This window comes from Equus asinus, chromosome 20, assembly GCF_041296235.1.
Source record: "Equus asinus isolate D_3611 breed Donkey chromosome 20, EquAss-T2T_v2, whole genome shotgun sequence".
NCBI lineage: Eukaryota > Metazoa > Chordata > Mammalia > Perissodactyla > Equidae > Equus > Equus asinus.
In genome coordinates this window covers 86,676,747-86,701,034 of record NC_091809.1, presented here as the reverse complement: position 1 = coordinate 86,701,034, position 24,288 = coordinate 86,676,747, and the positions used below count along the sequence as shown (strand labels likewise).

The 24,288-nt window shown below is 40.8% G+C and overlaps 1 protein-coding gene and 1 pseudogene across 1 annotated transcript; both read left to right on the top strand.

Moving 5' to 3' along the window:
• The first annotated feature begins 11,382 nt into the window (after positions 1-11,382).
• LOC106831609 (olfactory receptor 51I2-like) lies at positions 11,383-12,345 on the top strand. The gene has a single exon (XM_014841913.3). It carries the CDS (start codon positions 11,383-11,385, stop codon positions 12,343-12,345), a length of 963 nt encoding a protein of 320 aa, XP_014697399.3.
• A 7,935-nt stretch (positions 12,346-20,280) lies between these two features.
• On the top strand, positions 20,281-24,288 carry LOC106831709 (olfactory receptor 51I2-like; annotated as a pseudogene).

Here is a 24,288-nt window from a genome sequence, read left to right as displayed (position 1 = left end):
CAAAACTGAGAAACAAGCATGGAATCTGAGGGAAAAATGATCAAACAGTCATATCTTATGTCCAGATGGCCCTTATTCAGAGCCTTCACCTAGAAACATTATCAAGGGTATGACAAGTTAAATAGATGCCCTCAGACTGATGGGTGAAGAACAGTCTTGATTCTTTCCTGCACTCATTAACTTCAGATATTTTATTTAGTGTGTATTGGTACAAGAATCTGTGGTTGTTACTCGAGATATTACAGTGAATCATGCACGGTATCCTCTCTTGGTTGGATAACAGAGGCCTGTAAATATTCAATTATAATAAAGTGTAATGGAGCTGCAATAGGTACACACAAAGTGCTACAGGAAGCCAGGAGAGGGCTTACTCCCTTGCCGAGAGGAAATGAGACAGGAGGACGGTCAGGAGGCTGAAAGGTGAGTATGAGTTTGTTAGGCAGAAAAGATAAGCAAGGGGAGGGCGCACCTAATAAAGAGGAAAGAATGTAAAGGACAAAAAAAACCCAAAAACCTGAGGTGTGGAATAATTTGGTGTGCTTCTGGAAAGGTTATTCGTTACATGTGGCTCAGCAGAAACTATGCTTGTGTTGGAGGGAAAACAATAGGAGATGAGCTGGAAATGATGGGCAGCGGTGAGACTTCTTGGAGCCTCTTAGGCCTGTTGTAACGTTGACCTTCATTCTTTGTTTAAAAGGCAGCTGTGGAAAGGTTATTGCATTGTAAAAGCTTGCATAGTCTTAACTGTGTATTACAGCTTTGAAAGATGAAAGTAGAGGAGGAAAAGGACGCAAGGAAACCATCTCAGAGGCTGTTGTAACAGACTAGGAAAAAGAGAATGAAAGTTAAAATTAAGTCAGTGTCACCAGTAAGGGAAAAAAGTAGATGTCTTTTTTAAAAACTGTATCTCTACATTTCCCTTCTCTGTCCTCTGAAAGTGCCTGGAAGCAACCACACCAGTAGCAGGGAGCAGGGCTAGCACCCACCTCTTGCTTTCTAAATACCACTCCCCACTACAAATACCCTGGGATCCATGGAGCAATAGGGATGACTGGTATAAGCAGCGAAAACATAAGGTGATACTGCAACAGTTTATGCCTGAAGTAATAAAGAATACAAAGACAATAAAGTCGTGTAAAAATAAATATATATCTACACAGAATCTCATTTGAAGGGGCTACCAGTGGCCAAAAGTAGGTCAACTAGAACATTAAAAATATTTTTGACAGCAGCTGATTATCACAAATTGAGGTGTTTTTAAAAAGTGTGAGTCCACAGTGATATTCAAAACAAAGGAGAAAAGAAAAAAAAAACTCTTTTGTAAAAACATGCCATGTAATAAATGTTACGGTATTGATAGATTTAGAAAATTATCTTTTTGCAGTTTTCAATGTAATTTTAAAATAATCAACAAATGCATAAAGGATGTTGGGAAACAAAATATTCACACAGTCTCCAGGTATCACTGCACAGCTTACTTTACTAAATAGAAAAGGGTGAACGTCCCTTGACAATGAAAAGATTGGCAATGACTACCTTAAGCAAGCGATCAAATTTAGCTTAACCAGTAAGGGGTAATTTGACCTGATGTGCCTTCTGAGATGAACAATAAGACACAGCATCACATATGTAAAATTCCTACCAAAAATTTTCATTGTGAATCTAACTGTGAGGAAATTATCAGGAAAATCTTGAACATGGGAAGTATCTCAGACACACTCATACACACACACATACACACTAGCCTGGAATCTTTTAAAAAATTCAATGTTATAAAACTATGTCTGGGAACTAATCTAATAACAAATGAATACCAGCATTAACTAGTCATTATTAGGACAATTGTGAAATTTGAATATGTCATGTATATTGATGATATTATTAGGTTAGTATAGTTTGTATAGGTTTGAAAATGGTTTTGTGGTTAGTGTAAGAAAATCTTTTTTAGGAGGTGCATGCATAATGTTTATTGAGAAGGCTTGTAATGTCTACAATTTACTTCCAAATGAGTCCTCAGAGAAAATGTGTGTGCGCATGTGTGTGTGTGTGAAGAGAGGAAGTGGAGAGACAGAAAGACAGAGAGGGAGCGGGAGACTCTCATGCTCAGGGTCCTATATATCACGAGAGACGAGACCGTGTCTCAGATAATGACTGAATGCTGGGAGAGGGCCTAAAACTGAGCCTGAGTAAGCTGATCCGCTGGCGTTAAGAAGGCAGAATTAGATTGCAGAAGGAGCAAAACAATTGTATTTCCTCTGGATTAGAATGTGATTTCCATCAAGACTTAGTTGGAAGCTTGCCCACTCCCACCCCAAGCCAAGTCAGGGGTTTCAACAGTGATCCCTGAGCACCCTGTGCTTCCTTTGATTGTCGTCCTTACACACTATGTTGTAATAATAAATGATTGCATGTGAGACACTGAAATCCTTGAGGCTGGGAATCAGGGACTATGTTTTAGTTCTCCCTGTGTCCCCAATGTTTAACTTGGGCTGACACATAAAACCTCACCACTCCATAAATCATATTTTAGTGAATGAGTGAAGACATGAAAGAATGTAACATAGGGCCTATGGGCCTGGTCAGAAGAAATGAAGATCTCTGGGTGCAAGGTCTAAACTCGTCCTCCCCCAGTTTACCGCCAAATGTAGACAGCAGAGGGATGAACCCATAACCGTACAGGCCTGGGGAGTGGATCTCCCGGTTTCATTACTGCTATAGTACTCCCCTACTGCTTTCTCCATCTTCACTGGAAGACTCTTGTCCTTCCAGGAAAAGACAAAAGTTTCTGTCCTCTGTGTGCTGTTCCCAGATCTTCTCTCTTCTGCTCCCTTTGCAGCTTGTTTACATCTCTCTTAGAGCACTCATCACTTGCTACTGAAATCAGCCTTTGTACTGATCTATTCTAGTTCCTGGAAGGCAGCATTGAAACCTGATTCACATTGATGACTTCATACCATGGAAATGGGCTGACCAGAGGTAGCTTCAGGAATATTACTTGATTAAATCTATGAATAATAATTCCTAAATAAATACTCCTAAGTAAATACTCCTAAATAGTTCCTAAATAAATGAAAACTGAAGTTTATTCACTCACTTAGTCATCAACCAATTACTAAGTTTACAGCATTTTCAAGCAATGGAAGTTGTAGATACAGCTCTTCACAGATGTGGAGCAAATGGGAATCCTTTGCTCCAAAAGAACACCTTCCTGTTCAAGAATGGCTTTCCTCTGCTCTTCCGGTATTGCATGAGATTACAATATTAGAGACTGTAGACTTCAGTTCCACATAACTCTCTTCTGCCTCAGCTCTTAAAATTCAGTGTGCTTTTGATAGAGACATCTTCATCCCAAATTCATCCCAAAAAGGCCACTGAGGGAGGCACTTTCTTCACCAGCAGGCACACTGGCAGAATACAAGGGGATGGGAAATTGAAGCACGATTTGGAAGCCAATGTTTGGAAACAAATGTTCTCTTAAGATGCCTCTGCAGATATGTCTTCAAGATCCTGATATCAATTCTTTGGAGTATATATCCAGAAGTGGGAAGACTGGATGATATGGTAGTTCTATTTTTTTTAATTTTTTGAGGACCTCCATACTGCTTTCCACAGGTTGCACCAGTTTACGTTACCACCAACAATGTGCGTGGGTTCCAATTCTTCCATATCCTCATCAATACTTATCTTTTTTTTTTTTGGATAATAGCCATCCTAATGGTTGTGAGGTAATATCTTATCGTGACTTTGATTTGCTTTTAGCAAATAATTAACAATGTTGACCACTTTTTCATATAGCTCTTAGCCATTTGTATGCCTTCCTTGGCAAATATCTATTCAGTTCCTTTGCCCATTTTTAAACTCAAGTTATTTGGTTTTTTTGCTGTTGAGTTGTAGGAGTTCCATATATCAGGTATCTGGTTTGCATTGAATATTTTCTCGCATTCCATAGGTTACATTTTCACTGTTGATTGTTTGCTGTTCTTTAACTTTTTAGTTTGAGGTAGTCCTACTTGTTTGATTTTGCCTTTGTTGCTTGTGCTTTTGGTGTTAGGTCCAACAAAATCATTGCCAAGTCTCATGTCATGAAGCTTTCCCCTATGTTTTCTTCTAGGAGTTTTATAGTTCCAGGTCTTATGTTCAAATCTTTAATCCATTTTTTAGTTGATTTTTGTATATGGTGTGAGATAAGGGCCCAATTTCATTTATTTGCATAGGGATATCCAGTTTTCCTAACACCATTAAAGAGATTGCCCTTTGTCCATTGTATATTCTTGGAAGCCAAGTCAAAAATCAGTTGACTGTGTACGTGTGGATTTATTTCTGGGCTTTCTATTCTATACATCAGTTTTATGCCAGTACCATACTGTTTAAAGTTAGTATACCTTTGTAATATATTTTGAAATCAGGAAGTATGATGCCTCTGGCTTTGTTCCTCTATCTCAAGATTGCTTTAACTCTTTAGGGTCTTTTGTGGTTAAATATGAATTTTAGGATTCTTTTTTCTATTTCCATAAAAAGTGAGATTTTGATAGGAATTGCATGGAAATTGTAGATTACTTTGGGTCATAAGGACATTTGGCAAATTTAAGTCTCCCAATCCATGATAATTCAATGTCTCTCCGTTTATTTCTCTCTTCTTTAACTTCTTTCTTCAATGATTTATTGTTTTCAGTGTATAAGACTCTCACTTCCTTGGTTAAGTTTATTCCTAAGCATTTTATTCTTTTTGACACTATTGTAAATGGAGTTGATTTCTTAATTTTCTCTTGGGGTAGTTCATTTTTAGTGTATAGAAACACCACTGATTTTTATATATTTATTTTTTATCCTGCAGTTTTATTGAATTTGTTTATTAGTTCTAACAGTTTTTTATGGGTTTTGGGGGGGTTTTCTGTACATAACATCATGTTATCTGCAAAAAGAGATCATTTTACTTCTTCATTTCCAATTTAGGTGACTTTATTTCCTTTTCTTGTCTAATTGCTCTGGCAATGACTTTGAGTACTATGCTGACACATGTCCACACACATTTTGCCCACAGAGAAGTGGACAGACTGGCCATCTTTCCCTTGGTCCTGGTCTTGGAGGAAAATCTTTCAGCTTTTCCCTGTTGAGTATGATGTTAGTTGTGGGCTTGTCGTATACGTCCTTTTTGTGTTGGGTGGCATTCCTTATTTATCTAGCACTCCCATGTTCATTGCTGCATTATGCATAATAGCCAAGATATCGCAACAACCCAAATGTTCATCAAAAGGTGAATGGATAAAGAAAATGTGGTATATACATACAGTGGAATATCATTCAGCTTGAAAAAAGAAAAAAATCCTGCCATTTGTAACACGACAACTTTGGGAGGGGATGAACATGTCTATTCCCTTGATTGTGATGATGATTTCATGGGTGTATGTATATATCCAAATTCATCAAACTAAAATGCAGTTTTTTGTGTATCAGTTATACCTCAACAAAGCTGTTACACACACACAAACAAACACGTACATACAAAGACACTTCTGCCTTTCAGCTCTGAGGCCTCTTCACATTTTAAATTTTTTGCACTCTATCGGAAAGAAAAGAAGCCCTTGGGGATAGAACAAGATAGCAAGAAAAATTTTCTACGTGGAAGACACTTTCATCTTGTGAGAAGTCAGAATTGGCCACCTCAAAGTATGTCTCTTTGGCTTGATTTTTTTTTTTTTTTTGAGGAAGATTAGCCCTGAGCCAACATCTGTCACCCATCCTCCTCTTTTAGCTGAGGAAGACTGGCCCTAAGCTAACATCCATGCTCATCTTCCTCTACTTTTTATATGTGGGATACCTACCACAGCATGGCTTGACAAGCGGTGCATAGGTGTAGAGCCACGGGGCCAGCCCCTGGCTTTATTATTTTTAAGAACAAAAGACTCTGAAAGAAACTTTGACCTTCCCCCTAACTTCCTAAAAGAATTTAAGATAAAAGGCCTGTCCCCAGGACAGGCCATCACCATAGATAACTCTGGATATCTATAGACTGTCAGGATTCCTGCTAAGCCAAATCTTATCTACCAAACATTGGGTTTTCTATTTCCATGTGAACTGCCTTCCTCCCCTTTGAAGCTGCAAACCACTACCTCCAACATCCTCCTTCGTCTTAAGCTGAAGATAGTATTTAAGGGAACAGTCTCTACCGTTTTGGTGAGTTATTCAGTTTTCCTGGGTGTCTCCCATGTATACATGTTATAAAGCTTTGTTTGATTTTCTCCTGTTATTCTGCCTATGTCAATTTAATTCATAGCCTAGCCAGAAGGACCTAGAAGGTGGAGGATTTGTCTACCTCTCCTAAAATCTATAAGAACACAAAAACAGAGGTATGGAAGAGATCCCAGTAAACATGCCTGCCCCCATTCATCTCTCTCTGTCTTAAAATCCTTAATTCCTTATCTGTCTCTTCTGATTACTCATATACATATTTGCTGTGGAACAGTATTGGGCTTTCACAATGTCACAAGAGGAACAGACACAGGAGGTGGCGTGGCTTGACCTGTTTGAACAATGATGGGGGAACAAGGAGAGAGTGGAGGGAAATAGATACAGCTAAACCTGAGCCTCTGAAAGCTGACATGTGGAGGGGCCAGAAAGTGTTCTGTGTGACTACAAGTGGCAGATCTGATAATACTGAAGAACACAGTAAAGAAAAAGATTGAAGTACCATTACTGTGCCAGGTTCGTTTTTGCCTGATACCCAGAAGGCCAAACACCAGGATGATGAGATTGCAGCAGCGATAGAGTTTAATCACAAGGCAGCCATGCAAGGAAGTGAGAGCATGAATCTCAAATCAGCTTCCCTGAAAATAGGGACTCGGGGATATTTACGGGATGGGGGAAAGGTCATCTGAACTGTGAAGGTAGGTGATTGGATGTGAGGAGAGGTGAGGTAATTGATGATCTGCACAAGTATAGTCAGACTCCGTGCCTCATCATAGGACCTATGTTAACAAAATGGTGGTGTTAGCATGATCCGAGTGTGGAGTTTTTAGCCTCTTGACATCAAAAGGTCACCTATCAGACATCTGCACAGGCGCAGTTGATGAGTTGGAGGTCTCAACCGGCCTGGAGTGGACAAAGGGGTTCTAATTCCTGAAGAACAGCTCAAACGCAGATTACCATGGTGACCCAGGCTCCAGGGAGGTGTTATCTATAGGAGCCTAGTGGGTGTCAGATAGCATATTGCCTAAATAGCACAGTTAACAATGGGTGGGTTAAACAGCTAAAAGCTATAATAAGTAATTGCAAAAAAAAAAAACTTTAGTTCCCAGCTACTTAATCATCAATGGATAACTCTCTGCTAATTTCAGTACCCTATAAAGTTTCCTGCAGATGTGGTAGAATGGATGAACCTAAAAATGATGATGATTCTAGCCTTCTTCTCCTCAACTCGATTGCTCAATATCTCATTTCCCTTGTAACTCTCCAACCCAACACTCATATCCCACACATTCTCCATCACCCAGGAAATATTAAGCAGGGAATATCCTCTGAGGACTGTGGCCTGTGACTTGGACATCCCTGGGGAGCGATAACTCACTAAGGCATCAAGCCGGTGGAATAAAAGTAGTACCTTAGTTGCAGAGTTTTCCTGGGCTCCTTCAGAATGTGGAGAGGTAGAGAAGGCTGTGACAACAAGAAAAGTGAGTAACTTGGGGACCAGATACAATCTCTTCCACACTATTTAGAAGGATGGGGACCTGGTTAGTGAGTCTGAGTTCCCTTTTCTGTCAGCTGCTGCCAGGTGGAAGAGCCAACGGGATGGAGGATGAGCACGCGTCAGAAGCAGGAAGAGAAGTAAAGAGGCCTGGACTTCCGTGGATGGCAGGTCCATGCCCCTAGATAAGAGAGAGGAAGTGAATAAGGCTACTTTCCTGAAGCAAAGAGTTTTCCCAATTCACATAGTTTTTCAGAAACCCAGACTCTGAATCCAAGCAGATTAGTACATTTTTGCTTCTCTGAGTAGGCAACAGTGAAAGGGTATCTTAAAACCCCATCCCAGTTAGCATCCTGAGGGTGATCTGAATGCTTCCTTGGTGTCTCAACTCTCACTATGAGATGGTCCTTTACTTTCTTCTGAGTAAGAAGAGCCTTTTAGAAAATCACTTGGCTTATATACTGCAAGATGATTACACCATAGTATTAGATAATACTTCCATCACATCACATAATTACCATTTCTTTTTTGTGGGAAAAAGAAGAAAACAAAAGCCTTTTGAAAAGAAAATGTGGTGGACTCATCCTTTTGTTTCCAGGCAACTTGACTTTCCCAGTCTCACCCAGTGAGAAGTTAACGGAATCCTAGAGTGCCAAAACAGAAATGATTTAATTCCTCTGGAGAGAGTATAATTAGTAATATCTTTGATGCTTTAGTGTCCTGGAGATAATAATAGAAGACCAAACCTTGTCTGGATTTCTAGGTTTAAGTGATTTAATAATGCTTTTGGACTTAATGAAAACCAGAAAGCATGTGAATCCAACTTGCCCACTAAAATCAGCGCTTTAGTAAGAGAATAGAAAAAAAAACAACTGTCCTTTCACCAGACAGAATCCCTGCCTAATGTCAGGCACCTCATAACACTGTAATATTCCCAAAACGTGAAAAGGCATAGAAAGGCCATTATTCAGAGACAAGGGAGAAACTGGCTTGATTGGACAAGAGTTGCCCCTAATTTATGGCAACTTGTCTTAAATGCTTGAACCCTTTAATTTTACCCTTGTGAGCTCTCAGCTTCTTGTATTCAACTTACTTTCACCTTTAGATCCTTCTACCATGGCCAAGAGCAATAGATCAGACAAATACCCAGAGTTCATAGGTCCTGTGTATCAACTACAGGACAAAGGCAAGTTCTAAGATAAAGGATGGAGGATTCGTGAATTACTCAATAGTAGGTTAATCAATGCAGGATGAAAGAAAGAACTGTGACATTAACTCCTGATATGATTAATCCTCAGAGTCCTGTAAGTTAAATAGAGAGCCCAGAATTTAACATTTCTTCAGCTACCAAAGACAAAGAGTATTTACTGAATTGATCCTAAGTAAATCCAAATAAGATTGGATAAAAATAAATATCAGCAGCATTAATCTGAAGGAGTCACTGGCCTTTGCTATATACAAACTATCTAGGCTAAACTGTGAACATATACACCTATGAGGTGCTGTACTAAGGGTTGGGGTGGAAGGGAAGTAGATTATAGACTTAAGGTGTCTTCATTCAATTATTCATTGTGCCTGAAAAAAAAAAAAACAGAGGAAACAAATTTTGAAATCATCAAAATCAGAACAATGAGATTTCTGAAGAAATGTGGCTTGGATGAGTAAAAAGAAAAGCAAGAAGAAGATTATCAGCTCAATAAAAAACAAATGGCCTTGTAAGAAGAAACCAAAGGGTCACAATGAGGAGCAAAAAGAAGATTTTTGGAGAAATAGAAAGGGGCTTCATTTACGGAGTCCCAAATCACGTCACCGGAAAACACCACAAGAAAACGAACTCTTCCAGATAATCTGATCCCGCCAGCGACACAGTTTACAAATCTGTAGCCTCCAGGACAGCCCACGGCCAGTGCAGGCAGTGTGAGACTGCTGAAAGTGTCCAAGCCAAATAGACCTGAATGGGAATTTTCACTCATTTTCAGCCTGGCTAGAAGAACTCACTATGCCGGTCCTCTCCAATTTTATTTACTTTTTAATTTTTTAATTTTTGTATACGTTTTGGGTTTTTTTTTGAAGATTGACACCTGAGCTAACATCCGTGCCAATCTTCTTTTTTTTTTCTTCTTTTCCTTCTCCCCAAAGCCCCCCAGTATATAGTTGTATATTCTAGTTGTGAGTGCCTCCAGTTGTGCTATGTGGGACACCGCCTCAGCATGGCCTGATGAGTGGTGCCATGTGCATGCCCAGGATCTGAACCAGTGAAACCCTGGGCCACTGAAGCAGAGCATGCAAACTTAACCACTCTCCACATGGCCAGCACCCAATTTTATTTATTTTTTACCATTATCATTATTACTGTTATTAGTATTACTTGTTAAAAAGCTACAATAATACTTATCTTCCATGTTTCTTTTCGAGACTGAGAAACATTATTTACAAACAAACAAAAAAGTGAGGAGTCTAATATCTGAACCATATGAGATATTCAATAACTGATTAGTTAGTAAATTTATTTGCCCAGAATCAGGCACTAAAATTAATGGCATTACTTGGACAGAGCCTACTGAACACTAAAGGTGCCTAAATTTATGTCTTTGATTCATGTTTTCAGTTGGTACCTGTGGAAATTCTAACTTTGGAAGAGAACCCCAGGGTCTGTGTCCCTCCAGCTATGGCAGATATCTGTGCCAAGTGACATACAGGGAGGCACATTTGAGGACAAATCAAGACCTCAAGATGGATGTGTGTGCTATGAGGCTGAACAAAATATTTAACTGGTATTCTAAAGGTTGTGGGGAATGTTGAATGAATGGTGTGAGGGGATGGTTCCAGAAAAGCAACGTGTAGACTGGATTACAAGGACATCAAATGACTCAGGCTGATATTCTCTGAGCAAGGCACAGATAGACCCCAAATACTTAAGTGTTCTCAGTGACCTGGTGAGAATCAGCTGTCTCTTCATTTACCAAAACTTTCCCAGTGTTTACTGTCATTTTTAGCCTGAGACTTGACTTTATCAATACTTGGACTTGATTAAAAGAGAATGTCCTAGGACTTGTACTCAAACCCTCCAAACACAAAAAGATGTTGAGTTCTAATAACGGGTTCAGGGGAAAGCTGAATTGATTTCTTCCTTTGATGCCCTTAAAAATTTCTCTCCTTTCATTTTAGCTAAAATATTCCCCTTCTCTCTCTATAAGCAAGGTAATTGTGAGACAACTTGAGATGATTATGTGAAAACACTTAGAATACTGCAAAATGCAGTAACCATGGGCCAACAATAAGGACCAGGACAACGATGATGATGATGATGATGAGCATAGAGAGCACTTTACAATTAAAGAGGATAACAAACATCATTTAATGAAGACACTACATGGTAGAGAGGAAACAGTACAGAATTTACATTTAGAAACAACTGAGTTCTAAATTAACTTCAGTGACTCATTTTCTGGTAATCATGGAGAAGTTAAACTATCCCCTACATTCTGCATTTATTTAGAGAACACATTAGCCAACGTATGTCCATTCCTGGATCAGTTGATAATACAAAGTAAGAGCTGAGAAAATGGGAAATAATTGATGATAAAACCTATACAGCATAAATAAATGTCTTCCTAGTGACAGGTTTCCTGTCAACGTCTTTTTGCCTGCCAAGATTTGAGAGATCACATCTTTCTGAAGACCTCATCTGTCCTCCAAGGATGCTCCCTTCCCAGTCCTATGTCAACATCTCCTTCTTCCAGCCACCTGCTTTCCTGATGATTGGCATCCCAGGGCTGGAGGCCATTCATGGCTGGATCTCCATGCCCTTCTCTGCCATGTACACTGCGGCCCTCACTGGAAACTGCTTGATCCTCTTGACTGTGAGGAGGACTCCCAGCCTGCACCAGCCCATGTACTACTTCCTGTCCATGCTGGCCCTCACCGATGTGGGCCTCACCTTGTCCACACTGCCCACTACCCTGGCTGTGCTCTGGTTTGACTATCGGCTCATCGGCTTCAATGCCTGCCTGGTCCAGATGTTCTTCCTTCATTCCTTCTCTGTGGTGGAGTCCTCGGTGCTCCTGGCCATGTCATTTGACCGCTTTGTGGCCATCTCCAACCCCCTGCGCTATGCAGCTATCCTCACAAACAATGTCATTTTTAGGATTGGGCTGGCCATTGTGGCCCGTGCTACCCTGTCTCTCTTCCCAGTGCCATTCCTGCTTAAACGTCTGAACTTTTGCCCTAACAAAATCCTGTTGTCCCACTCATTCTGCTTCCATCCTGATGTGATGAGACGGGCCTGTGCTGACATCACCATAAACATCCTCTATGGGCTTTATGTGGTTGTGTCCACCGCGGGCATAGACTCCCTGCTCATTGTCCTGTCCTATACTCTCATCCTGAGCACAGTCCTGGGGCTGGCCTCTCCCCGGGAACGCGTTCAGGCCCTCAACACCTGTGTCTCCCACATCCTGGCTGTCTTTGTCTTCTTCATCCCAGTCATAGGTGTGTCCATGATCCACCGTTTTGGGAGGCACCTGCCCCCCATTGTTCATGCTCTTGTTGCCTATTTGTACCTGGTGGTGCCCCCTGTGCTCAACCCCATTATCTACAGTGTGAAATCCAAGCCCATCAGGGAGGCCATGCTCAAGATGTTAAGGAGGAAAAGCCAGAGCTAACAGTGCAGGATGCTTGCAGGATTGGGTCCCTGAAAAGAGGCTGGTAAACTCAAAATACAAATCCTGGATAGATCAAGTCCCACTCATAGCTTTGTTATGGAAATGTGAGACAAGAGGTGATAGATAACGGTGAGAAATTGTTTTCATTTATTTATTCCCTTGTTTATGTCACATGTATTTTCTCAGTGGTAACTCTTTTCAGGCCCTTAGCTAGGTACCAGGAACACATAAATGATTTATACATGGCCTTGCCCTTCAAAATCTCACATTTGAATATATACAAAACACATAATTAGGAAAATGTTTTATACAGTGTAATAAGGGCATTGCTAAAGGTTTGTGCAGAATTCTGGGTATGCACAGGAACTAGTGATTTACCTCAGTATGCTTTGGTTTCCTCTACAATTGAATGGAAAGATTATAGTGTCTAGCTTATAATGTTGTGAGGATCAATATATGCAAAGTGACACATAATACACACTAAATAACAATAAAGGTTTTCTATTCTTGCCATAGCATTAATTATTCATTCATTCATCAGGAAAAATATTTGATCTGTTCCTATTTAAGGCTTTGAGACATCAGAAATGAATAAGAGTCAACTTTTTGCCTTTGAAAACCTCATATTCTATTAGAGTAGAGAGAAAAATAAGCAGGCAACTACAATGACAAGTAATAAGTTACTAATACAGGGTAAGCAAGAGGATATGCAACAAAAAAAATAGGTTTCAGGAGTTTTCTGGAGGCTCTGCTTGGGCTAGATCCTTTAAAAAATAGAGTATATTATGTAGATGAGGGAATATGGACTAGTGTGGGGAAAGTGGAGAAATAGTGGAAGAGGACATTGCAAATGGAGGAATCAGTAGGTTTGCTTTCGTGGAAGAAAAAATGGTTGACTATGACTAGAAAAGAGACCAAAGTGGCAGAGGATGAGGCTGGAGTGGAAGGCAGGGCTCACGCAATATAACTTTTGAAAATCGGTGCAAAGGGTGTTGGATCTGATCCTGAGCACTGCCATAGTGCTGCTTCCATGGTCCATTCTCCACGCTGAAGGGCAAATGCAATCCAAAGTGAGATCTCAAAGGGATCTTAGTACCTTTATACAGCAGTTACTTTCATCTACTTTATATTCTAGTGATAATGAATTTGCAGCCACTCTCATATCAAGGATTTTTTTCTTATTTGTCTCCTAGCAACACGTGTCCCAGCAGAGAATTTGTGCGTGGTGAAGGTTTGCCAAAGCTAATTTTCCGAAGACTAAAATAGCAGAACCACACCCAGAAGAGAACTCAATATTCTGGGTCTAATGACACTTTAACTAGAGCTTTTTGTTAAGTTGAAATAGGCTGTGGAGAGAGGGGAAGAATATTGGACCGGACATCAGAAGACTTAGATTCTAGTACTGACTTTGATGTGATTTTTTTCCCTGTGCTCTCTTGAAAAACACTTTCTCAAGTCTGAGTATTTGTTTCTGCATTTGAACTAGAGGGCTAAGAACACTTCCTCCATTCTGCCACAAGAGGGATAAGGTAATAAAATGAGGAAAAGCAATAAGGTTCTTGAAATTCAAAACAGGCTAAAACACATTTCTTCAAACAAATATAGTTCTCAAAGATTCATTTCCTCCCCTACTTTTTATATTTTGTGAAATTTAAGGAAAACAGCTCCGTGACCATTGGTCAAAGTTTTGAGGGCTATTCTTGGACAGAGGAAGTCAGGGTAGACATAAAAAGAGGAAGGCTGAGAAGCTAAATGGCAGTTTGGAAAATACCTCCTTCCGAAATTCTAAAACTTACAGGACTGTTTATAAGACTCTGAGGTTGAATTCTCCAAGAAGCAAACCTTGAGACAAGATTTAATTACAAGTTGTTTATTTGAAAGGTTTTCTCAGGAAGTGTTGGTAAGATAGAGACATGAGACAGAGAAATCAAAGAAACCAGTAAGTGTAAGTAACTAAGCATGTCACTATCGTGGGTTACTGGAGTTAAAACTCAATAGGAGATTTTGAAAGACAGTATAGAATGTGCTCAGAGCTATCCCACCTTAGGGGCCAGGAAGGTGAGATATTTACCATCCAGTTTGTCATGGGCTGAGAGCTACTCCCTAGTACTTCATGTCTGCTTCATGTGGCAGAAAGAAAGCCTCCAGGTGGAGAGTCACATGGGGATAGCAGTGGGATGCTGTCAGAATAGAACAGTGAGTGAAGAGGGGTTATGGGAGGGTATTCACAGCGTACGCCACCCTCTCCACATTGCACCACCCTGAGCCTAGGTTTACATTAGGTTAACAACATCCATCCCTGAGCCTAGGTTTACATTAGGTTAACTACATCCATCCCTGAGCCTAGGTTTACATTAGGTTAACTACATCCATCCCTGAGCCTAGGTTTACATTAGGTTAACAACATCCATCCCTGAGCCTAGGTTTACATTAGGTTAACTACATCCATCCCTGAGCCTAGGTTTACATTAGGTTAACTACATCCATCCCTGAGCCTAGGTTTACATTAGGTTAACAACATCCATCCCTGAGCCTAGGTTTACATTAGGTTAACTACATCCATCCCTGAGCCTAGGTTTACATTAGGTTAACTACATCCATCCCTGAGCCTAGGTTTACATTAGGTTAACTACATCCATCCCTGAGCCTAGGTTTACATTAGGTTAACAACATCCATCCCTGAGCCTAGGTTTACATTAGGGTAACTACATCCATCCCTGAGCCTAGGTTTACATTAGGTTAACTACATCCATCCCTGAGCCTAGGTTTACATTAGGTTAACAACATCCATCCCTGAGCCTAGGTTTACATTAGGTTAACTACATCCATCCCTGAGCCTAGGTTTACATTAGGTTAACTACATCCATCCCTGAGCCTAGGTTTACATTAGGTTAACTACATCCATCCCTGAGCCTAGGTTTACATTAGGTTAACAACATCCATCCCTGAGCCTAGGTTTACATTAGGTTAACTACATCCATCCCTGAGCCTAGGTTTACATTAGGTTAACTACATCCATCCCTGAGCCTAGGTTTACATTAGGTTAACAACATCCATCCCTGAGCCTAGGTTTACATTAGGTTAACTACATCCATCCCTGAGCCTAGGTTTACATTAGGTTAACTACATCCATCCCTGAGCCTAGGTTTACATTAGGTTAACAACATCCATCCCTGAGCCTAGGTTTACATTAGGTTAACTACATCTATCACTGATCCTTCATGGTGGTGGCAATTTCAGAGTGAGAAAAAAGAAAAGAAAAAGACTCTTACACCTAAGGGTCTAGAGGAACAAACTAGAGGCCTCATTACTGTGATTGGTATCAAGATATTAGTAATATTCATAATTTCCCTCTTTTATCACCCATTCTAGATTTCCCTCATTCATGGGCAGATTTCTGCTGGTTCAGGTTGCTTGCCCAATAGCACCCCAACATGACCAGGAAGCAACCATAGCTTTAGAATTAGTGGAATCTTTACTGTGCCTTGCTATAAGCATTGCCTTAGGGGAAGGGAAACAACTAGACACACAATCTAAAGTTTAGAGGACAGGAAGCAGAGATTCCACAGATGGGTCACTAAGGCAGAGTCTATTTTCCAAAAAGTCACAGAATAGTCACAGAAATATTTGCGGTCTCGCACACTCTTCTGGAACATTTCTAAGTGCTTTATCAAGATATGGAATCTATTTCACCTTTTCTTAAAACTAGATAGTTAATTTTGCCCACCTCAATTAATAAAATGAAGTGTAAGTGATGTTGCATGACTTCCAAGACTAGACAATTAAAGGTGATACAGTTTGTGCCTGGCTTTTTTTCTCTTGGGACATATGCCTTTGGAGCCCTGAACTACAATCTCAAAACTCCAGCACCTTTATGCCTTCATGGGGAGGAATCTCAAGACCATGTGGAGGAACCACATAGAGATAGAGACAGGGAGTCCAAGTTGTTTCAGATCCCCATTTTCCCTCTTATAATGGTGGTATCCACACAGGTGATACAATTGTTATTACATCATTTCAGAATGGGTATGTGGAAGACAGATAACTTTTCTCCTTAGTTCACAGGTCTTTAGACTGAGAAAACTGTACTTGAAGAGCTGCACTTGAAGACTGAGCCTGAGGAACATCATCATCCACACCCGGACCTAATTTAGGTAACAAGATTCTGGATCTAAAGCCAGTACTTGATGTTGTAATGAGATAACACTGGGTAGTCTTGAGAGATGGGCCAGTGTATTTTGCACTACATATTAGGAGTGGTATAAATTGTTGTAATCAAATAACAGCCTGTGGAAAAAATGGACACAGCGATATTTCTGGCCTAACATGCTTTTCCAGAACCTTGTCAATACACCACGAAAAGATGGAAACTATTTCCTTTCTCCTTGAAACTGAGTGGGCCTTTATGACTTCTTTGATGAGCAGAATGCAGCATAAGTGATGTGGTGTCACATTCATAAATTATTTGTTTTACTTCCACCTACATACTAAGCCACCCCAACCAGTAACCATCAGGCTTAGGTTACTTCCTCCTCCATCAGCTAGATATAGGGAAATCCCCATGAGACCATAGGTGTCAGCTGAAGAAGAGGCTTGATGCAAAAGAGATAAGTGACAGGAAATCTGGGCCACCTGTTTATGTAACTCACTTATATCTATATAACATATAATTGATTGTTAGTGTCTGTATTCAGCCTTATGACATGAGTGGGCCTGACAATAGCCATATAAATTGGGCAATTTTAGTCACTTGATGCCCTGTGATCAGGTGTTTAATCTTTTCTAGGGTCCAGTAACATTCCAACACCTGCTTTTGAACAAAGAGAACTCTCTGCTAGAGACAGCATGGCCTTGCTCCAGAGTCTTAGGTGTCTGTGCTGCAACTCGCCTACTAGGACTTGATGGAGACTTCACATATATTTATCTACCACAGATACAATTGGCACCATGGTTTTACCAAGTTATATGGTCCAAATGACATAGATTCTTGCATCACAGACTGAACCTGCTGCATAGCCCTCTCTTGCTCTAGGCACTCTCAAAACTGACAGCCTACTACGCACCTGATAAGTAGGTCAAAGAGTTATTTTCAAGTGTATTTGTGCTCTCTTTAATAGCCAAAGACAACTGACAGGTCTTGTGCCTCTTCGCTGATGGTAGGAGATACAAGTTGCAATAATCTGCTCTTTACCTTGGAGAGGATGTACTGGCAGGACACAGAGCACTGAACCTACAAGAACTTCACTATTGTGTCAGGCCACTTAATTTTTGAGGAGTTTATCTCTCACTCTGTGGTGTCTTACCAGACGTGTGTCTTACCAGAGCATTCAGAGTACTTACCACTTCCTGGTCTCCAAAACTTTGGTCAACAATCTCAATATCTATGTCCAAACGTCATGTTCTTTCAGCTCTTAAAGCTCTTTTGGTAAAAATCACCTTTCCTTCTGTGGCAGAGGCATTACTTCTTTTCTCATGACCTACTGAGTGTTTGATCTAGTTATTAATCCCAAGTAGTCTCACCCAAGTGGTGGCTAACTCTGCCTTTTTCCAGTAAATAGAAAAATACTCTTTCTAAAAATGAGATGAACAGTATAGATGGGCCACTGAAGCATCAAAACCTGTTGAAAGCATGCCTTAGAGAGGGCTGGGCTACATAACCAAAGAGTTTCTACATTCTGGAGAGTTCTGATTGTTCATATCTCTAATCTCTCTATGCTTTTCTTTATCCCCACAGCTACCTCCAGCCTCTTCCATCCTCCTTACTCTCTCATTGCATGTCCACATCCCATGGGTGGAGCTCAACAGAGAGTAATTTCTCTGTGACCCAAAGCTTGATGTCCCTGGAGATTGGCTGCATTTCCCTGCAGCAATATAAGAGTATCTTGGCTGGAGGCCCTTCCCAGGCTTCTATAGGATGTGGTACAACAAAGCAGCCTGGGGCAGCAGAGCCGGTAAGTAGCCAGAACCCAGACTCAAACCCTTCTCTATTTCCAGAGTCAACTCTGTTACCGCCTCCTGTCCTCCTCCAAAAGAAGAGTCAAATAGAAAGAAATTGCAGAAGGCAGAGATAGCAAAGAAATATGGAGACCAGGGTATTAAGTATCCCCAGCTGGCAGTTTCTTATCCTGCATAAGGGAAATAGATCGAGGAGGATCTCTTCCTGCGGCTCATGAATTAAGTAGCTCAGAGGAGGGCTCAGAATCCCAGACTCTCTTTCTAAGAATGATGCCCATATTGGTGACCCAAAGTGGTAATGGCTAAGGGAACCAAAATCCCTTCAGGGCTGGCATTCTAGAAAAATACAGATGTTCATGCTTGGCAACATACAAGCATGATCCAAAGATTTCAACAGTGAATTTTTCATTTATTCATTCATCAAAATAACTGAATTCCTAAGATGTACCATACAGCCTGCTGAGTGAAGGCTTATCAATATAAATCGGAGTTACTCTTCTTGGGAACCTCAAGCTTGAGAGGAGAAAGAAATTAGAAATTACCATGTAAATGACTGAATGATTGAATGGGATGTTTAAGAGACATGAATGAACAAACAGAAGAAAAGAAAAAAAATGTCTGGGGGGTGTGGGGGGTGGTTGGTGTAGCTAAAAGAAAAATTAGGAGCAAGAAAACCTGAGGAAAAGGAGATTTAGAGGGAAAAAAACAAGTAAAGTGAAGAGATGTGAAAGTAAAAAAAACCTCTCTTTTAGGAACACTGAATCTTGCAGTCATAGAATGCCGGAGTTGAAAGATAATCTAGTCCAATTCCCTGATTTTACAGAAGAGGAAATTGACAACCATGAGGAGAAATTGACATATTTTTAGTAGCTTGGCACCAGGTACAATCTGTGACAAAGTGTGCAGCTTACTTGAAAAAACAAGGTATTTGGTGTCAAATAGAACCTAGATTAAATCATTCTACCATGTCTCCTGGCTAAACACTTGGCTTCTCTAAGCCTCAGTGTCTTCATCTGTATACATGAAGAGAATTAGATCTGTCTTATACTGTTGTTTCAGAGCTGAGGGAATTCCTTGTTCATCAAAACGACTAATTCTCAGGGTCAGCCCCATGGCCAAGTGGTTAAGTTTGCACGCTCCACTTTGGTGGCCCAGGGTTTCACCGGTTCAGATCCTGGGTGCAGACATGGCACCACTCATCAAGCCATGCTGAGGCAGCGTCCCACATGACACAACTAGAGGGATCCACAACTAAAAATACACAACAATATACAGGGGGGCTTTGGGGAGAAAAAGGAAAAATCAAAAAACACTTTACTAATTCCCAATATGTGCCATATATAACCAGCAAAAGGCAATGATTTAGTGGCATAGCTAGATCCAGAAAACTTTTCTCTAATTCTCTACCTTAAAATAAGTTGCAATGCATTGTATCTGCTTCATGCTGTGTATTAGTGTTATACTAGCAATTACAAAGCATGGAGAGAGTACCCAAGGGTCTCTACAGCTACAGTGGTTTCAGAGATTCTAGTTCTAGAGCCTTGAAGGGATGGACACCCAAGTGACAGTACAGAGCTCCACCTGAATTCACTGATGGATGGGCCTAGAAAATGATGATAAAATTCAATGGAGGGGCCGGCCCCATAGCCAAGTGGTTAAGTTCACAGGCTCCACTTTGGCAGCCCCAGGTTTCACTGGTTCAGATCCTGGGAGCGGACATGGCCCCACTCATCAGGGCATGCTAAGGTGGCATCCCACACAGCACAGCCAGAAGGGCCTACAACTAGAATATACAACTATGTATTGGGGGGCTTTGGGGAGAAGAAGAAGAAGGGGAAAAAAAAGAAGATTGGCAACAGATGTTAGCTCAGGTGCCAATCTTTAAAAAAAAAAAAAATTCAATGGAGAAGGATGTGCCAATTTCAACGTGGTGCCTTAGGAAAATTGAGCTGATTGAAACAGTTTGAGAAGTCTATCAGGGCAGGGAGGTGACAGTGTACGTTGAGGGGAATGATGCCAGCCAAGCAGCTGCCCTAAGAATCTATAAGAGAAATAATGAGATGGTGAGCAATTGAATTATGCGAACAATGGGAAGGAGAGCATAGATGAAAGCATATTAGGCAGGTAGAATGAGCCGATGAGAAGACACCCATCAGCTTCACTACTATGCAGACCATCCGACAACAAGGCTATAAGTACACCTGTGTCTGCAGGAGTCCCCATTAACTTCTAAAGCAGGGAGTGGATAGACCCAAATACTCAGGATTCATTGTTGACAGGTTCAGAATCAATTTTTCAGAAATTTAACCATGCCCTTCACTAGAAATGTCTTCTATGCCCAGTCATCCATAAATCAAACATGTTTCCAATTCTCTAATGCATGGTTGACTGGGACAGGGTCTCAACCACGCTCCACTTCAAAATCAGCTACTGATCCTAGTATGTATCTGGAGGATAGGGGAATAGAACTTTTCTTTGACTTCCTTCTCTTTCATGAGATTATAGGCTTGATTATTCATTCTGTCATTTATTTATTCAAACAAGCAAATATTGACTGAGAATCTACTCTGTTCTGGGCTCTGCACTATGCAAGAGCTATATGTCAGCAAATAAAAGCACATGGCTGCTGTATTCATGGATCTTACAGTGTAGTGAGAGAGGACAACAAATTTCAAGGAAAGAAGCAATCCTAAAATTTTAAAATGTGTTGAGTGGTGTAATGAAAACTAAGAATGTGCGATGTGAGGATAACGGAGGGGGTATGTGGCTCAGGGCACCTACTTAGTGAGAGTCATCTCTAATGTTTCTCTGAGAAAATGATATTTAAGATCTAAAAAGCTAGCCATGTGAAAAGCAAAGGGGGGAGTACAGGATGAACACAAAAGCCCCAAGTGAAGAAGAAACTTGCTTATTTAAGAAATTGAAATAAAGTCAGTGGGCTAAAGAATGTTGAGCAAGAGGTTGTCCATTATGTGATAAGAGTGGACAGTTAGGTGATAGACTATAGGGATCAGTAGGCCATGTCATAAACATTTTACCAGAAAGCATTGGGGAATGATTGAAGGGTTTTCAGCAGGGAAGTAATATAAACAAGTCACTTCCTTGAACCTCAGTTACATTATCCTAAAAGTAGGAACAGTAATCCTTTTAGGGTCCACATCACAGGATAACTGTGAAGATTAAATGAATAAGACATAGTAAAAGATTTAGAGAAATGCAAAGTGTTAGACAATACAATAACAATAACAAAAATCATGTCTGTGGTGCTTTGCACTTTTGACAATGTTTCACCTACTTTGTCTCAACTACGGAAGAGATCACAGGAAAGAGTCTGGGATTTGGAATCAGACAGACCTGGATTCAATGTTCAGGTCTACAGTATATGAGCCGTTCATTCAGATATCCATCACTACAGTTCTTGAGTCTCAGTTTCCTCATCTGTAAAACAAGAGGAGAAAGATGGCCTTGTCCAAAGTCTCTGCTGATTCTGAGTACAGAGAAATTCAGTCAAAAATGCTTAAGCACGAATCAAGAAATTTATTATACACCAAAAGCATTTCACACAAAAGCCAAAACAAGAAAAATGTGACTTTAGGAAGAAGAGTTTCAAGAAGTGCAAAGCCATCTCCCTGGGTGGTAAGGGAAGCAGCTGCTCACTCTCTCAGACTGCCTCTCACTGGACTGCAGGAACTCTCATCCTCCTCCTCTCTGCGTATCTGATTCAATTACTCTTATCTCTCTCCAAATAGTCATTTTCCTTTTCTCCCTATGCACACGGAAATAACATATTTTCAATTTGGGCAATAAGTAGACAATGACTAGATCCTCTGAACCCCGGTTACTATTTCCTGGCAGAGAAATCTCATTCTATCAGCTCAGACTGGGTGTAACTATACAGATGATGAACTTTTGCAGGATAGATAACACTCTGTAGAAGTGAGATGACACTTAGGGCCCAATCCTGTGGTTCAAAGGGACCAGGGCTTAAAAAATATTTTTATAATGCATAGAACCTGGAATATGACATAATAAGGAGTCATCGAATATTTCAATTGTTATAGTTATTATGTTTTAAAGGAATCAGTAAATGGTATGACCAGTTATGGAACTTGATTTTTAGACTTTGGATTCAAGAGTAGATTGCTCTTTCTTATCATCCTGGTTAGTTTTAGTGTCTACAAAGACTGAAGAAGTTACATCTTTCTGAAGACCTCATCTGTCCTCCAAGGATGCTCCCTTCCCAGTCCTATGTCAACATCTCCTTCTTCCAGCCACCTGCTTTCCTGATGATTGGCATCCCAGGGCTGGAGGCCATTCATGGCCGGATCTCCATCCCCTTCTCTGCCATGTACACTGTGGCCCTCACTGGAAACTGCTTGATCCTCTTGGCTGTGAGGAGGACTCCCAGCCTGCACCAGCCCATGTACTACTTCCTGTCCATGCTGGCCCTCACCGATGTGGGCCTCACCTTGTCCACACTGCCCACTACCCTGGCTGTGCTCTGGTTTGACTATCGGCTCATCAGCTTCAATGCCTGCTGGTCCAGATGTTCTTCCTCCACTCCTTCTCTGTGATGGAGTCCTCGGTGCTCCTGGCCATGTCATTTGACCGCTTTGTGGCCATCTCCAACCCCCTGCACTATGCAGCTGTCCTCACAAATAATGTCATCATCAAGATTGGGCTGGCCATTGTTGCCCGTGCTACCTTGTGCCTCTTCCCTGTGCCATTTTTGATTAAGCGACTAAACTTCTGCCCTGGCAATAACTTCTTGTCCCACTCATTCTGTTTCCACGCTGATGTGATGAGAAAAGCGTGTGCTGACATAATCATCAATATACACTATGGGCTCTATGTGGTTGTGTCCACTGGAGGTATAGACTCTCTGCTCATTGTCTTGTCCTACACTCTCATCCTGTACATAGTCGTGGGGCTGGCCTCTCCCCGGGAACTCGTTCAGGCCCTCAACACCTGTGTCTCCCACATCCTAGCTGTCTTTGTCTTCTTTATTCCAGGTATCACTATGTCCATGATCCATCGTTTTGGCAGGCACCTGCCTCACATTGTACGTGCTCTTGTTGCCTACGTGTACCTAATGGTGCCACCTGTGCTCAACCCCATCATCTACAGTGTCAAATCCAAGCCCATCAGGGAGGCCATGCTCAGGATACTGAGGGTGAAAGGCCAAGGATGAAACTATGAAATATAACATAGTCTGGGTACCATAAAAGAGACTTGCTGTAGCCTTGCTGGAACCTGCTACCCTCAGCAGGCACTGAAAATTCCCAGTCTATGCTAATACAGCGGGAAGACCACCAGGCTTATTCATGTTTCAAATTTATGTTCATCATTTAACTTTGTACTAGAAGTAATGCCAAGGATTAAAGATTGAGAAATATAGTAAACATGGTTCTTTCTCTCCAGAAACTCACAATTTTATGCCACAATAAAGGCATGTAAGGAGTACACAATCAGAATATAGACTTATAAGTACCATAATAAAGTTCTGTGCAAGAGATTACTGAGGACTGCAAATTGTTACTTGCCAGAACTTGCCCAAGAAGATCAGAGAAACCTCTACAAATGAGAGAATGCTTTTCATTTCATCTTGAAAATTGTGTAGGGTTTTTCTAGGCAAAGCAGGAATTGAGTAAGATAGAGAAAAATCTAGGGAAAAAAAGAGCACCATGAAAAAAGGCTCCAGGTTTTGAAGAAGTAAATGTGTTTGTGGAAAGAAGAGTATCCCTGCCCTTCCTTGTGTCTCTCCCACTTGTTACATCTTTACAGATGTGACTGTGGCATAGAGTTTGAAGAGGGAGTGGTAGGGGATGAAGCCAGAAAGCTAGGTAGCCAAATTGGGCAGGGTTACACATACCATACTATGTAGTTTGGTTTCAATGTAATATATACAAATAACTTATTAAATATTTTTTACTTTAAAATAAGTTAGGATTATGAATTGGAGATTAGAAGCATGTTGGCAAGACTGGA